The 18,497-nt window shown below is 42.9% G+C and overlaps 1 protein-coding gene across 1 annotated transcript in view; it reads right to left on the reverse strand.

The window, feature by feature from the left end:
• Positions 1-7,541: 7,541 nt before the first annotated feature.
• Positions 7,542-18,497, reverse strand: part of LOC145392703 (tektin-4-like) — a 45,210-nt gene continuing 34,254 nt past the window's right edge. The window contains exons 7-10 of the mRNA XM_080267006.1: positions 18,199-18,327; positions 16,403-16,522; positions 14,360-14,514; positions 7,542-7,752 (exon numbers count right to left, since the gene is read on the reverse strand). Coding sequence (XP_080123132.1) covers positions 7,542-7,752; positions 14,360-14,514; positions 16,403-16,522; positions 18,199-18,327 — 615 coding nt within the window. The remainder of the gene's footprint in view (positions 7,753-14,359; positions 14,515-16,402; positions 16,523-18,198; positions 18,328-18,497) is intronic.

Here is an 18,497-nt window from a genome sequence, read left to right on the forward strand (position 1 = left end):
GGGCCTGCTGCTTCTTACTCCTGGCGGAGGGCTGATGGAGAGTGGGGCCAGCACGGTCCTGCTTTGGGGTCCGCAGGCTGGCCCTGGGAGGCCTGATGCAGCAGTCGCCTCTAGGTTGGGGCGCCGTCAGGGGTTGACTGCGGCACCTCTCCTGCGGGGCGTCCGTCAGGGTCCAGCGTCATCCAGGGGCAGACCGTAAGGCATGAACCTGGCCTTTGGCGACAGGACCTCGCCATCACTCCTGAAACAGCAGCACCTCCGGGAAACCACACCTGGAGGGAGAGAGAGAGAAGGGCGTCCCACGCAGCCGAGGGGTAGTGAGCCGGCCGCGCAAGGGACCTTCCCCTCTGGGAGAACCCTCAAGACTGTGGATAAAGGGCGTACAGTGGCCGTCCCTTCCCCGACGCGTACAGTGGCCATCGTCGGGGCTCCACAGCCTGTTGGGGTAGCAGCAGAAGGATGTACAGCTGTTCCTTCCCAGGTATGTACAGTGGCCGTTACCGCGGCACTGCTCCCGAAGGAGAAAGAGGCAGATGAGGGACGTACAGTGGCCGTTCCCTCCCTGGGATGTACAGTGGCCGTTGCTGCGGGTCTGCCTGCCCAACGGGAAGTAGCTGGGGGATGTACAGTGGCCGGTCCCTCCCCGGTACGTACAGTGGCCGTTACCGCAGGGCTACTCCTGTAGGAGGAGGAGGAAGTGGATGAGGGACGTACAGTGGCCGTTCCCTCCCCGGTACGTACAGTGGCCGTTACCGCAGGGCTACTCCCGTAGGAGGAGGAGGAAGTGGATGAGGGATGTACAGTGGCCGTTCCCTCCCGGACGCGTATAGTGGCCGTCGTCACGGCTCTACTCCTCCTGCCTTTGCCTGTCGGTGCGTGCTCAATAGCTGGCACACCGAGGCGGTCTCCAGATGTGGCTGCAGCAGAAAGACGTACAGTGGCCATTCCTTCCCCGGTACGTACAGTGGCCGTTACCGCGGAGCTGCAGGGGGAAGCAACTGAGGGACGTACAGTGGCCGTTCCCTCCCTGATACATACAGTGGTCGTTGCCGCGGCGTTGCCTGGGACTGTATCTGGAGCAGTCCCACCCCTATCCTGGTGAGGGCTGTTCCGGCCGAGAAGTAGTGTCGCATTCCTGTGACGTCGCAGTTGGGTAGGTAGAGAGGAAGAGGGACACAAGGTCGGGGCGCCCCGGCGCCCGTCTTGCTCTGGGCACTCACCTGGCCCGCCGTGGTGTCCTCCTGGGGTGGGGGTAGGGCTGCTGCTCCGTAGCGGGGTGGGGGTTCCGGCAGCGGAGGCTTGCATATTAGGGAAAGGTATGGCTGAGCATCAATAGATGCAGGCGAAGTGAGCGAGCTTAATTGGACCAATGTGTAATGAACCAGTGGCAGAAGGAAGAGGCTCCAGTGGTTGCATTTTTTTTTCTCTCTCACTGGAAACATTACTTTCTGTAAGAGCTTCCCCATCGTCTCAAGGAATAATGAATGAATTGTAATAAAACGAGGTCGTAATCAAGAATGGGTTAAAAGGGGGAATAACATCGTCCCAGTCAGTAATTCTTTCATGACAGAATTACTTTTTTTTTTTCAGGTTTCTCTTCTATAGTACACTATGTTTCCGTCCTTTCCAATAAAATTTCCATTTCATTTCCTAGACCATGCATGTTCTACCTCAGTTTTTCCTCCTAATTTCCTGTTTTCTGTTAATTTTGAATACAGTATATAAACACTAAAATATAAGAAATGCTGTGGAAAGAATGTAGGTCTGTAATATTTTCTTCTCGTGAGCACTGTGAGAAAACAGCCACAAAACATGAACGAACATTAAATGAATATAACTACACTTCAACACAGCCATCACCTTCCTCTGCTTCAGTGCCAACACAAAGTACTGTATATCTCAGAAAAATCCACTAAGCCCACAGTGTAACGTCCCCTCCCAGACCACACCACACTCACCACATATACCACACTATCACACCACACTACCACAACACACTCGTCACATGCAGCACAGTGTAATGCATCCTCCCACACAGTAACACACTCACCCATTGTACCACAGTTTAATGCATCTTCCCACACCACAATACACTCACCACATGTACCAATATAAAGCATCCTCCCACACCACAATACACTCATCACATGTACCACATTATCACAATAGACAGTCCGTCAACATAAGTATATTCTGGGGGCTGCCAGTTCTATAGTCTGTCCACTGGCTGTCTAAGATGAACCTGAGTTGCAGCCACCAAAATTAACCAATTTACATTTATTTTTTCCAGGGCCCGGGAGAGGGGGACGTTAGTAATGCCAAAACACAGGAGTCTGAGCCCATAGGGGGCCCACAAACCATGCCAAGATTGACTAATATGTAGCAAATACTCTTCAGATCTGCATAATCTTGATTCAATAGGTTCATCATCGACTGTTTTGACATACAATAAACTATATAATATATTTCATTGCATGTCAGTACAGTAGATGATAAACCTATCATCTATTTTATTAAAGTAGATGATAGATATTTGAGATATTATTAGACATTTAATTAATATTAAAAATTAATGCTTATGATATTATCATAATTTTTCTGCTTCAAAGGAAGATGGGGAAAGAGACTGTCAGTACAGATGATGGGAGGGTCAGAGGCTGTAATGATTTTTAGTGCTAGGGTAGGGCCTCCCTCTCTCTCTTTCTTAGTGGTCACTACTCGTGAACTTCACTCCCTCATTAGCCTACGGCAGGCATGCAGCCAGCACTACACTCTCTGTCTGTCTGTCTCTCTCTCTCTCTCTCTTTCTCAGTGGTCACTACTGAACTTCACTCCCTCATTACGGCAGGCATGCACCACTACTCTGTCTGTCTGTCTGTCTCTCTTAGTGATCAATGAACTTTACTCCTTCATTACAACGGGCATGCAACACTAGCTTCTCATTAGTACTAGGTAACGGATAGTTCTTTATACTCGCAACTGGTCGGTTATGAAACTTTTTGCCTAAACCTGCCTTTCCTTCTGCAAGTCATCTCCACTCCCCAAGCATCTCAGAAGAGAATTAATTGTGATCTTGAATTTCTCGACTTGGTTTGACTGGGACAACATTTGCAGGCTAGAAACGTGTGTGTGTATATATATATATATATATATCATCAGCCGTTTGAGTGTCCACTGCAGGACCGGCCTATCCCTACCGAAGCAGGGTTATGGGGTGAGAAGTGCTTGTAAGTGTAATTGTAGTGTTGGAGTGGCATTGGATGTGCATGTAGTCTGTGAACCAAGTGTAATCGGCCCGCGTAAGCCGACTGGGTGCAAGCATACTTTTATAGTATGCGACACTGGTTCAACCACAGCACCCCTTGTGTCCGCCAATGCAGTACGTGGCCTGAAGAACGCTTCCAAAGTTTATTACCTTAGCGGGGCGCGAACCCTCGTTCTTCAGTGTACAAACGTGCACACTTTACCACTGAACCACAGAGGCTCCATGTTTACATATATATATATATATATATATTGGATGATGGATGGATATATATATATATATATATATATATATATATATATATATATATATATATATATATATATATATATATATATCCATCATCCAATCCTACGTTGCCCCATGAGGAGCGTAGGAGCCCGGGGCTAGGCAGTTGGTCCTGGTATTTTAGATGAGTGACCAACCTCACTCATCCCTGAGTGGCATTACGTAAGCAATAAACCCCAACCATCCCTTGGATATAAACCTTCGCCGGCTCAATCCGATTGGAGCTCAATAATTACCCACTAAACCACCAGGCACCAAAATCTGGTTATATGGTTACCACCCAGCGTAGTAAATGGTTTCCTGGTGTACAGGAAACTATATATATATATATATATATATATATTCACGAACATTATAGCAAGAGGGTAAGAAGGACAGCTGTAGCAGAGAATTTGGATGGGCCGCTTATTAAGACTAGAATGAGGGCATGATGGTGTTGTAGGTGGCGGGTGGTTTTGAAACGGCATGCCAAAGACGGACAAGAAAGGCATGATGGGAAATAGACGGCAACAACGATAGCCACATATTAAAGAAGGATAGAGTCAGTGTACAGCTGAGCAGACTGAACAATTTTTGGCAATAAACACAGCAATTACCCCACATAAAATTGAACTACGCTGCTACAAACGGCCACAGGAACATCGACAGGAGCTGGCAATCCCCTGGAAATATGAAGAAACTGAGAAACAGAGAGACGCAAAGCAAATCAGATCTCCTGTCCTTCAAAATGGCCCTTCAGCTTACTACGAAGTCATGTGGCCACCAAGCCCTCCAGCGTGAACCAACAGCCATTGCTGTCAACGTACCTGGCCGTACTGCTGCCTCCCCAGGATGAATGCACACATATCCACATCAACGCTGAGTTTGAGCGGGTCTGCAGTCACCGAAACAAATGTGAGACTGTCAAAGGCCCACCAGATGTCAGGATTATGTGGCCTTTATCTATTTTGTTATAGAGAGAGAAGATGTATATATCTTGTCTGGTTGATTGATGGGACCCAGGCAGAGAGAGAATAAATTTTGGAGTTGTAAGGGAACGTCAAATTACGTCAGGGTAGGCCGTCTCTGTCCCGTTATCCTCTTTGTATTATAAGTGAGGTGAGGTCACGGATAGGCAGCTTGGGGTCAATGGAGGTTTATTGTGAGACAGTTGCTTGACTGAAAAGTTGAAGAGCTTGACGTGACTCGTGTTTGGTTAGTAGCAGTTTGTGCTTGCTAACGTCTTCCCACTCTCTCTAGCTCCTGCTCTCCTTGTCGCTCTCTTCTTCCCTTGCTGGTCTCTGGTGTCGATCTCTGATCTGGTGCTCTGACTCTCCTACATGTAATTTTGAACTTATATCCCCCTCTGACTTCCGGCTAAAGTGTGTGGGCGTACGTGTGTGTGTGTGTGTGTGTGTGTGTGTGTGTGTGTGTGTGTGCACTCTCGACACATGAACAGCTGTCAGGTCATCCTGTGTTTGGAATACTTAAGTGTGTGGCTACGGGGAAATGTATCTAACCTCTTCCTGGCTAACACAGACATAACTACCTGTCCATTACATACTGTTACCTATAGCTATATAGTTACATAGGTACATATTACATACATATTAATGCCTATACAGGGCTCCAATTTAAAGGAGTGCCTAAGAGACTTTCCTCGATCACCCTTCTTGTGTCTTTTATGTAAAGAAACTTACTGTACAGTGACGTGTTTTGTCTGTCAGAAGTTCAAGAGGCGGCATGAGAGAATTACCCTCCCATATAAAAACACGTAATGCAATCACCTCTCCTGTCATCATCATACTGTGAGATGGGCTGGAGATGCCCCACAACCACCCTCCTACATAGGGTAACGTACAGTGACGTATCCCGCCTTTTGAACAGAACATATCTTGCGACCTTCTTCCTACGTAAGGAAAACAGTGATCATCTCGTCCAACTTAGGAGACATTGCCCGGACTGAAGGGTAAATTCCTGGGAGGTGTGTTTTGTAAATACGAACTGTTGAATTCAACGTCATGAGGTGTCACTGAGTGTTGTGGACTTTTTACTAAACAATCGAAAATGAAAACTCGTAATCATATCTAACCTAATCTTACCGTTCGTAGTAGATCGGGATACCTAAGTGTATTTTAAGTTTGTTTGATTTACATTAGGTTAGGTTTGAATTGATTTTTTTTGGCTATTTATAAATATGGCAGCTCAGTAGTGCCATTTATAAACAGGGTCTACAACGCACCGTAGTACATTGCGGTCATTAAGCCGAGAAAGTTAGGCACTGGAGAGGACTCCTTCACTTGATGGCACCGATATAAATATATAAGCCACTCATCTGCCCGGTTATACAAACGTCCCTCATATCCCTCCCTGTCCTCAAAAGGAGGATGGTGAACTACAGGGTACAGAATGAGGGCAACTTCAGCCTGCAATCCACCAAGTTTACATTTCAGATGAATCTGGAGCTACAGCTATTATTGGTACAACTAAACTAAACGCATCATAACATAGTAAAATAGTCTGAGATAAAGTGAAATAACCGTAGAAAAAAAAGTGGAACAACTCTGCAGTATTTTGCAAGGAAAGAGAGGGTAGTTAACTTGGAACTAAAAAGGACTATGTGTGAAAGTGGGCAGTGAGTGATAAAAGGTAAAAGAATTTCTCAGAGCTACTGAAGATGAGATTAATGATGATGCCGGTAGAAAGAAAACAATAATTATATGTGGTGCGAAAGAGATTGGGACAAAATTGAGATAAGAAAGTAGAAGAAGAGCGAGAGGAACATTCGGGCAAAGTAGCTTGGTGTCAGTTCTGTTGCACCCCTCCCAGCAGTAGGTTCTCAAGAGGAAATAGGGCTTAAGAGCTGCTGCTGCTGCTGATGATGATGATTATGATGATGACTCTCCATGCAACCAACTTCAGCTGATTAAAATGAAGGCCCTCCCAACAGTTTTTTTTTTTATCAATGATCGATACAATGCCAATATCCTGCAGCTTCAAATATATGGCCCCAATTATTTATTTGTTTTTCAAAAAAGTATGTTTAGATGAACTGACAGGAAAATGGAAGAGTAATTTCTTTTAATACTAATTAAACCAGTTTACTTGATCTACTGGTAAAAAAATGTATTACAGAATAGTCTCGCAGTCTCTTGGAAACAAGAAGCCATACTGCAAGTTTTCTCTAATACAGGTGGACATCACAAGCAAAGCAGTCACTAAATGAAAAGTACAATAACACTCACCCCCCGCACATATAAAAGAATTTCTTTCCTCCCCATAACTTTCGATGTGCATGTGGCAGTGTTACAGAGCAAAAATGTGTTTGAGTGAATTCACACTGAACCGAACAGACGAACGTGTGTGGTCATTAACACCTGTACAATTACTCTGTTACTGGCATTCAGTCACAAGTAGGCCTTGCCAGAGTCATCACAAGAGTCATCTGTACATCTTATATTTATATGTAAGTGACAAGATAACCAACCGCAACAATACATGATCTAAGCTATCACGCATTTAGATAATCATGGACAGCGGCCTACACTTGCCTAAGACATTACCGTATGCTTATATTCAGTAGAAACTTAGTTTTTCCTTTACTTACAGGCTACCAAGCAGTATAAATCACCTGTAAATATTTTCGTGTCCGTGATCTGGTGTCCGATGGGCTAGTGGTAAAGCACACCAGTCGACGTGACGGGCTATAGATTTGTGTGCATGGATTTGAATCTCCCAGATGTTAATGCATTATACTGTTATTATTATTATTATTATTATATTTATTACTGAGACATTTTCATTCAGTTCACAGCCCTTGTAGTTTCTCCTCAGTCTGCTTGACAGTTGTTTGACTTCTCAGAGTCTGCCTGAAGTTGCATGTAAAAAAAAAAAAAAAAAAAATGAAGGTCGCTTCAAGTCCCTACAGCTTGTGGATCTGCCTGACGCTGCTGCTTGGTGCTTGCTTGATGTTCTTGCTCCATGACAGTGATATGATAAAAAAAAAAAATCACAGTCCTTGCAGCTTCTCCTGAGTCTGCTTGACGCTCCTGACAGTGACGCAGCGTCGCTCGAGGCTGAGGGTGTGTTCCCGGGTGAGGATGTCCTTCACAAAGTCCTCGTGGAGGCGATGCAGCTCCTCAAGTGTGTCTTCGCTCGATCTCAGACGCTCCCTCAGGCTCTCGATGCTCCGCGGCAACTCCTCCAACTCATCCTTCAGTCTGTACAGTACATAAAATTAACCCCTTCAGTCATTTGACGTATTTACAACATTTAGGTGTCACCAGATGGTTTTATTCAGTTCAAGTGAGATCTTTTGTAGTGAAGGAATAAGTAAAATCTACACCTCATTTATTTAATACGAAATCTCTCTCCTGATCTGAATAAAACTGCCCGTATGTATCAAGAATAAAATAAACAATGAACTCAGGATCGAATCCAGGCTGGGACAGATGACGATGATATCATTTAAATAATTATAACACTTAGTTTATATTAATGACGTACAATATACTCACAAGCGGTACACAGAAATAAACTGCTAAGGAAGAGGCTTTGAAGACCACTAAACCGACGAGAATATGGCTTCAAGTGAGGACATAGGTACGATTTAAAGTGGCTCTCGAGATTTCATAAAACCTCTTCTTAACCGATGTATTTGCACATTATACCCCAGCATCCTCCTGTATGTTATTGATGCATACTGTGTCGATAAAGAAACAATAATAGAAGATAATTATTTGGACTTTACAGCGGAGCATCCTCTTGTATGTTAGTGATGCAGACTATGTCACTGTAGAAACAATATAAATGGTGGAGGAAAAAAAAAGTAAAGTGTAATATGCAAAATAAATCGCTAATGAAGGGATGCTACGAAGCCTCCTATGCCACTGAGAATACAATCGTAACAATAATAAGTGTCGCCAAGAACGAGAATTAGGATATTAGAAAAAAAAAAAAAAAAGAAAGAAAGAAGAAGCAAACGGGTGTTGCCTGAAATGTGAGTTACTGAGGCAAAGCAACGTACTAAAATTGATATCAAGGTGTCGGGTAAGATTCCAGTTTTTAACGATCAGTTTTAAAACACCTGTGAGGATAGGAAACGGCTGGACTGCATTCCACTGTACACAAGGCAGTTAGCAAAGAGGCAGAAAGTCCAAATTTCTTTTATATTCCAACTTGTGTCTAAAAAGTAGTGTAAAAATTTGGAGATTTGCTTTCTCCTTGGTGATTTCAGGTATATCAGTCCCGTGAACTTGACCTTAGACCTCATCCTATAACGCTGGCCTTCGACTGCCAGTTCTCAATACCAAATATCTTTATCCTTTCCTTACCCTGAACTCTTCCACGGAATATGGCTTCAGTCAGATAAAAACGCTTCTCATTGACCCTACCAAGAGACCCTGAACTCTAACCTACTGTTCTAAAAAAAAATAATAGGTCAACCCCTTGGCTTAACCTCAATCCTTCCACCAAGTCTGATTCAAATCAGATCAAAACTTCTTTAGTTATATTGTTCAAACATAAACACATTGGTTGAACTTTGACTTTGGCCTGTGACCTTGATCTTTGAGCAATTGTTCTGAAAATCAATTCCCTGCGTTTTTTCCTTATCGTTAGCCCTTCCACCTAAATCGAATGAAGCTGACTTTGCTAGGTCAAAATCTGACCTAGTCTTGTGACCTTGATACTTTGCCTATTCTCAAAAACAATAAGTTAACATCTTGGCTGACTCAGCCCTTCGTGACCATCTTTGGTTAAAAGCTGATAAAAACTGTTTGAGTTACACACACACACACACACACACACACACACACACACGAGGATTGTGGGTGCAAACTGAGACTACAGATAACACGTGTTCCCCCGAGTATAAAGTAGCTTAGGGTGAAGTAACACTGGTCCTGGATGCATTACCAAATTTACCATCAAATGTCTCGTGCAACTGTGATTTGTTTTTGCGGGAAGGACAAAGAGATTAAATCTTCCCTTAATTCGTGTTCTGTGTGGAGAAACAAATTTTAATTACGAGAGGAAAACTGACATACGTGGATCCTCCAAAAAGTTCTTGGCCACATTAAAAAAAAAAAAAAAAAAAAGTCACAGGAGAAAGACTGTTTTCGAATTATTTCTCAAGAGAATCTCCCTTGAGTTCAATGCACTTCGTCCAGCGACGGTCAAGCATCGCTATCCCGTCGCATCTTGAGCCTCCAAAAACGGTGATCATCCAGGTGGGATTTCAGTTTGGGAAACAGGAAGAAGTCACACGGAGCTAGGTCGGGTGGGTAGAGGACATAAGGCAACAGTTCAAAGCCAGACTTGGCTGCTTTAGCCACTGCCACCCTTGCCATGTGAACAGAGGCATTGTCCTGGAGCAACAGAACCCCTGCTCGCAGCATTACTGTCTTTTTCTGTTTGATTGCTTCTTTCAGCTGTCGCAGTTCTGATGCATAATGGGACTCATTAATGGTTTGATCCTTTTGCAAGCAGTCAATCATGAGAACACCTTGCAGACAGATGCCACTTGCTTGAATTTGGGGGGTTGTGGAGAACCGTGGTGTTTCCATTGCTTGATCTGATTCTTTGATTCAAGTTCAAAGTGGTGAACATATGTTTCATCCTGGGTCACAAATCTCCGGAAGAAATTGGTTGGATCAGCTTGGAAACAAGCCAAAAGTGTCCCTGAAATTTCCAATCTGGCCAGCTTCTGGTCTGGCGCCAACTTTCTGGGCACCCATCTTGCAGACAGCTTGCTCATACCCAAGATGTCAGTCAAAACAGTCTGCATTGAGCCAACACTGATGCCCATGATGTCGGCTATATGTTGCACAGACAAACATCTGTCATTCAAGACCATGTGGTGAATGGCCTCCACTTGACCGTCTGTGGTCGATGATTTTGAGCGTCCCGACCATGGGTCATCTTCAGTGTTCTTTCCCCGCTTGAAATCAGCAGCCTACCTTTATGATGGAATAGCAAGGAGTCATCACGAAGTGTGTTGACATGTCTTTATGGATTTCCCTTGGGGTCATACCCTTTTTTTGCAGATACTTGAACACCGCACAGTCTTCTTTCTTGTCCATTTTTGGGTTTTGCTCTAACCTACCGAATTTCAAAGGGCATCATCTGCGAACAAATAAAGACAAAGATCTGAGTTCTTGTGTACAGTCATATGAGGCTTTACAGTCATACCCAAAAGCTGTGGTTACCCCTTTTGTTTCTGGGTGAGCCCGAGAAGTTTTTGAACGACCCATGCAGGTGTGTTGTGTTTTTTTTGTAGTAAGGACAAGCAAACGTGAGTGCAGAAACTTCTAGTCTCTTGTTGTTTCTGAAGCAAGGGAGAGGAATTCCCTGCTATAACTTAGCACGCACGTGGAAATAAGTCAAAATATTTAGAAACCTTAACAAATTTTTATTACAGGGTGGTTGCCCGTTTTCGCTTACACCGGAACTCAAGATGAAATGCAGTCTTGACTAAGATGAGTAAAAATTTGTCATTGATATTTTGTTTGATCGTAATTGGTCTTATCTTGTCCATACTGTAAACATACACAGAGTATCAGCTTCTCAAATGATGTATGGCCTACCGTGGTGACTTAAATCGTTCAGTGGATACTGGTCTAATGTATAAGTCATATGGATGGAAAGGTTACTGCTGAATGATACACGTATGATGAACTGAAGCATATGGTCTCACGATCAACTGATTTATACAAGCAGCGATAGCCAGCAGGACATGAATGGCCAGCTTTCTTCTTCTTCTACTTCTGACGGCTTTGTTAAAAGAAGGCATTTGGAGACATAAAAGTGGTGCCATATTTGGTAATTTTACATGGAGAATCCAAATCTGCCATCAGCTGACACCTGAGGTGGCGCCAACTAGCGACAACTTTAGTAAATGTGCTTGATTTAAGCAAACTGAAACAAGAGCCTCACCACAGATCCCACAGTAGGCTAATTCTACCCTTGTCTATTTTTGCGACACTCACAAATATAACGTATGATAATATCCCTTGTAAGAGAGATTCGTTTTTGCAGGAGGAACAAGACATAGATATAAATAAACCTAGATGCCGCATGACACTACTTTAGATACGTCTATGCGGCCGCCATCTTGGAGCGGTCGACTCGGTCGAGGCAGGCGATGTTGTGTTCCAGGCATGGGGCAAAGATGACCACTGATTACCTAGAAATGCCGCAACACAGTGCTGCTTTTGGGTGTAAAAACCGTCGAAATATAGAAACAAGATAACAGGGAAAATTTTTCCACAAGTAAGTTCATTTAAAGACTAGTTTTTGTGTGATAATTTGACGTCAGCTTGCAGTGCATCTTGGATGACAATGCCAGTAATGCCCATGTGTTTGTTGTACTGTACCAGGGCCAGTGGCATGTGAAATTATTATTTTACAATCTTAAACCTGATGCAAAATTATTTGCTTTCTTGATTTTCGTCTGCATGAAGTATCACGGAAGATTGGGGGAAAAAAGCTGCATAAGCATTTGAAAGTCAAGAGTTTGGAGGCTGTCCAATCCAAATGACCGGATATATTGGCAAAATGTATTGTTGTGCAGCTGTCTCAGTGTCCGTATTAATATTATAATATGTATTCAGGGCCAAGCACAATGATTCTGTTTCATTTATCCCCATGAAGGTATTATTTTACAAGTTGCCAGTATGTGGTTAAGGAATATTACCACCATAAACGCTTAGTATGATACCTAATTCTAAGGAAAGCATTCCGCTGCAGCAGGTTGGGTTAGGTTAGGTTAGATTAGATTAAGTCCAGAAAAATGTACTGCACAATTACAAGTTGCCAGTATGTGGTTAAGTGATATTACCACCATAAACGCTTAGTATGATACCTAACTCTAAGGAAAGCATTCCGCTGCAGCAGGTTGGGTTAGGTTAGGTTAGATTAGATTAGATTAAGTCCAGAAAAATATACTGCACAACCTTGGGGGTGTATTGGCAATTTGTAAAAATTTACCCCCATGAAATAGATTCCAACAGAGTAATACTTTTACCACAAAAATCAACTGTAGAAAATGTATGCAGTTAAACTTAATGTAAATTTTTCTTACCTTTTATCTAAATACTGTAGGTTTCCTAGAGATCCTGAGCTGATAAAAGTTTGGGAAACAACATTGTATTTTCTATGCATGTGTAGTTCTGTGTAATTTTATTGCCGTATGCATTGTATTTTCTATGCATATGTAGTTGTGTAATGTTTTTACCTTATGCATTGTATTTTATGCATGTGTAGTTGTGTAATTTTTTTGCTTTATGCATTGTATTTTATGCATGTGTAGTTGTGTGTGTAATTCTTTTGCCTTATGCATTGTATTTTCTATCCATGTGTAGTTCTGTGTGTAATTATTTTGCTTAATGCACTGTATTTTCTATTGATGTGTAATCCTGTGAGTAATTATTTTGCCTTATGCATTGTATTTTCTATTGATGTGTATTTTTTTTTTTTTTTTTGCCTTATTCATTGTATTTTCTATTGATGTGTAATTAAATGTGTACCGGTATTTTTTTTTCCTTTATGTATTGTATTTTCTATTCATATGGAATTATGTTTTTTTCCCCCCTTGTGCATTGTGACAGTGCAACAACTTAAAATGTATATTTTTTATAACCTGTGACTTGTAAGCCCTCCTTCCATTTTTCCTTCCTTCCTCTTGTCTTTCTTTCCTCTTCCTTCTGTGTACGGATGGCTCTACACTGAATGACAAGCCAGTGGTTTCTTGTATACTTGTGAGAGTTTACCTAAGTGATATAAGGTAAGCTCAACATGTGAAAATCAATTTTTATCAGCTACCAGCTAGGTCCTAATGGTTTTAAGTTTTAAAGATAAGAAAACTTAGAATATACACATGGTTGAGTGCAGAACATAATTCTTCAGTTATTCCTTTATGACAGAAATAATAGCCCTGCAGAAGCTTAGATATAATTGGTATTCTAAACACTAGCTATACGGCTATAATATACCGGTATTCTTTATTATGAACATCCGATTATGTACAATTTTTATTTTTCTCTTCTTTAAGCCTAAGTTTAACAAAATCGGACAACAAATGGCAAAGTTAAATTCATATTCTCGGTCTGAATTCACTCTAAAACAAGCGCCACTATTACACGCTGGACCGATCCAAGATGGCGGTCATGTCATGCAGACTCATCGGCGCTGTGCTGAAGAATGGGCGATGCGGCATCTAGGTATATTTATATCTATGGAACAAGAGATACAGGAAGGCTGAGCTTCTCTGTCCGTTGCCTTCCCAGGAAAATAAATCACACTTGCGACAAGGAATTAATTAGAAGTGTGTTTGTAAATCTGGCCCCTGAATCAGAGTTAAGAGATGAAGATGATCGTAGGTTATTGAATCCCGCCAGTCATGAGCCGAGCTATGACCCAAAGTATGGGATGCCATGGCATCTGTCATCCCCGACCCTGAACAGGGGCTGATTAACCGCTAGGCAGACTAGGCTGCAGCCTAGGGCGCCGAACGTTGAAGGGGTTCCCTTTTAAAAAAAAAATATATATATAAATAAAAACCTAAATAAATAAATGAGTAAATGATGAAAATTACAGCAGCTGGCATCTTAAAAGATCCGTTGATGATCATTGAAGTGTATAACGGGACGCGTTACCCTGAGGAGGGGGCCCTCATATCTAGTTTAGCCTAAGGCCCTCATTGAGGTTAATCAGGCCCCAGGCCTGAAGGAGCGTGTCTGAGGTTCAGTTAAATTATCTGACAGTTTCTTGGGTAAAATGAAATGCACGTCATTGGAGTGAAGGGGTTAAGCTTAGGGAACAGGGTACCTGAAGTGAGGGTTGTCGAGGCATCGGTCAGCCCCGGGTCTGAATGAGCGTGTCCAGTGACGACTCTGTGCCACCTGCAGGGGAGACTCCTTGTCCTGCAGTGCCTGTCGCAGTGATGCTATACTGTTCTCCTCCTCACCTATCTCCTTCCGCAGCTGCAACAAACACCTCAACTTATTCCCATTATACAGGCTGGCCCAGGAAATTTGTGCATAATTTTCAGGAGGCCATTCTTGGGCTAATTTTCAGTAACAAATGCTGTGCCAACATGGATCCAACTCTCAGTCATTTCGCAGCAGCAATTACTGACGACTTTTTGGGCGAAATTGGTCTCTGTCGTAATTAACCCATTAAGACCTCCAAGAACTGTAGCTCCGCAACGGCTGGGAATGGGAACCCTGTTGGTACTGCATTTTAAAAACTAAATATTAGCCCCCCCCCAAAAAAAAAAAGCTATAATACATTTCCAGGAGCACATTAACTGACTTATGAGTTAGCGACTTAGCTTTACATTGAAGTCTTCTTGAATGCTGATTTTGTGTGACCTTATAATCATGCTAGTGACTCGTACTTTTTCAAAAATTTAGTGTTGTCATCTGTGAAGCAGAAAAAAGTTACTAAGATAAAATTACCAGTGACAATGGAATGCGAAAGTCTGTAGTAAATATCCAGCTAACATTTTACTAGTATTCAGCAGCCAGGGCTTCTGACGGAAAGACGTGAGGGTTGCATTGTCAGTTCAGTAGTCTAGCTCCTGGCCAAATCATAACCCACCTTCGTAGTTCTTCTCGTTCCTGGGGTGGATTCTAGTCTGTTTTCAGTGGATATATAACCCTCTTCCACTTTCTGTGAATCCTGGGCCACTTCCTGTGGATATTAGCAGTAGTGCTGGGGCTGTGTACACTGCATACTGTTTAAACAAATCCAGCCCAATTCTTTTTCTTCAACTCTATTCGATCTGATGATTTTATTCAGGTTATCTCAAGATGAATATATCTACATCAGGGGAGACGCTTCGAAGTGGAGGGATTAACTTTCGTTCGTCCCATCTCATTTAGGAGGTCCTTCCTAACCTGAAGTAAGCTGCCAAGAGTGAGCAAGGAAAAAAAAAAAAATCGAGCTACCAGAGATCCCTGCACACATATACGGGACTCAACAAAATGATATTCCTGTCAAGCTTCATATTAAAAATTACCAACATTCTCAAAGGAATGCAGGATGATTTTCACGCAGCAACATTTCACTGACATCATCATCATCAGCCGCTTGAGTATCCACTGCAGGACCGGTCTATCCCGACCGAAGTCGGGACGATACAGCCAATGTATCTCTACCAAGTGGCTTAGGCTGTCTGGTAGAGATTGTATGTAGGGTGAGAAGTGCTTGTAAGTGTAATTGTTGTGTTGGAATGGCTTTGGATGTGTGTGTAGTCTGTGAACCAAGTGTAATCGGCCCGCGCAAGCCGACTGGGTGCAAGCATACTTTACAGTAAGCGACACTGGTTCAACCACAGCACCCCTTGTGTCCGCCAATGCAGTACGTGGCAGGGTGAACACTCCCAAAGTTTATTACCCTGGCGGGGCGCGAACCCTGGTCCACCCGTGTACGAAACGCACACTCTACCACTGTACCACAGAGGCTCCGTGTGCAAATCGCCATGATAACTAATAATTAAAAAAAAGAAAAAAAAAAACATGGGATACCAAAATTAAGTGTTTGTGTGATTTGACCTTGGCCCCATTAATTCATTTACAAGGCCCAAAATGGTGAAAAGATGTCTGGGAGCACTTGCCTAAGGAACATTTTGCCAAGTTGGAAGAGAACAAGTGAAGAAATGAAAGTATGGCTCTAGACTGAAGTGTCCGGTGAAAACAAAGAAAGAAGAAGGAGGAGAAGATAGAGAAGAAAAAGAAGAAGGAAACGAGAAGGAATGTAAGAAACTCAGCAAATATAGTAGGTTTCAATAAATAAAGAATTCTAACTATATCAGGAAGTACCCTTGGTAAAGAAACATATCACAATGAGGGTTGGTTGAATGCCTACCATAGCGTCCTTATCCAGCAGCCTGGCCTTGGCGTCCTCCAGCTGTGCCACCCGGGTGTTGAGTGCCACGTCAGTCCTCTCGCCAGCCTCCTCTGCGTCACGTGCAATGTCATGCAGGGCCTGGTGACAGAAATAAATCTATAAATGAATAAATCATCATCATCATCATCATGAACTTTTTTCCCGCTGAAGGATGGGATGAAGATTTAATGTTAAATAATCTAACATACCTTAGCATTTAGATGAGTGGAAGTTGCAAGGCTTGATGAATGAATTTGGAAGTGTGTGTGTGTGTGTGTGTGTGTGTGTGTGTGTGTGTGTGTGTGTGTTTGGTTTTACGCCAGGTATCCCCGAAGGGCTAAGGCGTTGCCCCTGGGTAGAGGACTTTTGGATTGGAGCATGTAGCATTTTATGACCGGATGCCCTTCCTGATGTCTACCAATGACCCTTGGGTGGATTCGATCCTACGACCCTTCGGTCAGAGCGGAGCGCTCTAACTCATATAATATTATTTGATAACCAGATAGACCGACAGATAGATTTACCCTTTTTTGTGCTTGTAATCGCACAGGAATCACACACACACACACACACACACACACACACACACACACACACACACACACACACTGCCCACATTTTCTGTATGGAGCTCGTTAGGAACTGATATTAATATTTACATATCGTGTGTGTGTGTGTGTGTGCGCGCGCGCGCCCATCGCGGGGGCAGATGCAGCATTTGATAATCTGGGGTTTCAATAACTTTTTGCCTACTGATGAGGATCATGCGTTTATAAATCGAGTAAAAAATATCAGAATATTCACATGGTCTAACTTACAAGTATGGGCCTGTGATACAGACCGTCATCAGTACCTTTCACTGATGCCAATACCACACGAAAAGTCATGGGGACATAAGGGATGTTTCTTTTGTTTTCAATAATTCTGTGCGTTTTTACGGGTTATGCAATAATTGTCTGTACTAACAAAATGCAGAGTTTTATTACCCTTTATTTTGGTGATCTGGAAAAATGTGGCAAAACGAAGAAATGAGGTTGAGGTGAGGGCCCCTTTGACGCTCCTACTACATGGCCAAGACTGCCCTGATTTAATAACAATAACAGTAACTGCACAGTGGAGCCGACTAGAAACTTCTGGTTTTGTGCTTAAAACTAAAAGAACACAGTGAAAGGTAAGACGAATTATAGAGGGACATGGTAATGGAACGCCAGTGGATATTACATTTTGATCAACCAGCATCCCATACTACCGACTGCAGGGAGGCCGGACACGTTGTTTCTTTGCCACGGGTAAAATTACCGTCAAGAATTGGGTCCGTAAAGTTTTAAGAGTTCGTGATTCATCAGAGAGAGATAATACTTGGGCGATAGATAACTCTTCACTACGATGACGCATTTTGTATTTTATTCTTACTACTCTAGGATTCTTTTACTTAGCTTGGGAGAGATTTTTAGAGATGGAGAGGTTAGGTGCAGTGGTTAGCTCATGGTAGTAGAGTTTAACAAGCTCGCTAAAGAAATTCATCTGGCGAAGGTGTAAAAAAAAAAAAAATATCTCATCGGAGTGAAGGTGTTAAGGACTGGTACAGGGACTGGCTTAGTTTATATCATGATGGATTAAGATAAATAAAACAACAGTAATCCACCATTCTGATGTCATATTCACTTTGCTTAAGTTGTGTGTGTGTGTGTGTGTGTGTGTGTGTGTGTGTGTGTGTGTGTGTGTGTGTGTGTGTGTGTGTGATAAATGGCTAGATGTGTAAATCTACTAGTCACCTGGACGGCTGCTGCCTTGAGCTGCGTGGCTGCGGTGATCTCCCTGCGACACACTGCTATGTGCTCACGGCTGCGCTCACTCCACGTGTCCGGCGCGCTCACACCCTCATCCATGGCCGCAGACACTGCCTTGTGTTATTTATTTGTTATTTATTTATTTATCTATAGAATAGTTAGCGGAAATAGAACAGGCTTTGTGTTGTAAGGGCCCTCCCTTCTTCTCGCTAATTGAGGAGGCTCCCTAGTACTTTCTTCTTAGCGATTTGTCCTTAATATTACACCTCAGTATTATCTCCTCA

The sequence above is a fragment of the Coenobita brevimanus genome, chromosome 23 (genome assembly GCF_032717465.1).
Source record: "Coenobita brevimanus isolate Jiangsu-jjx chromosome 23, ASM3271746v2, whole genome shotgun sequence".
Lineage (NCBI taxonomy): Eukaryota > Metazoa > Arthropoda > Malacostraca > Decapoda > Coenobitidae > Coenobita > Coenobita brevimanus.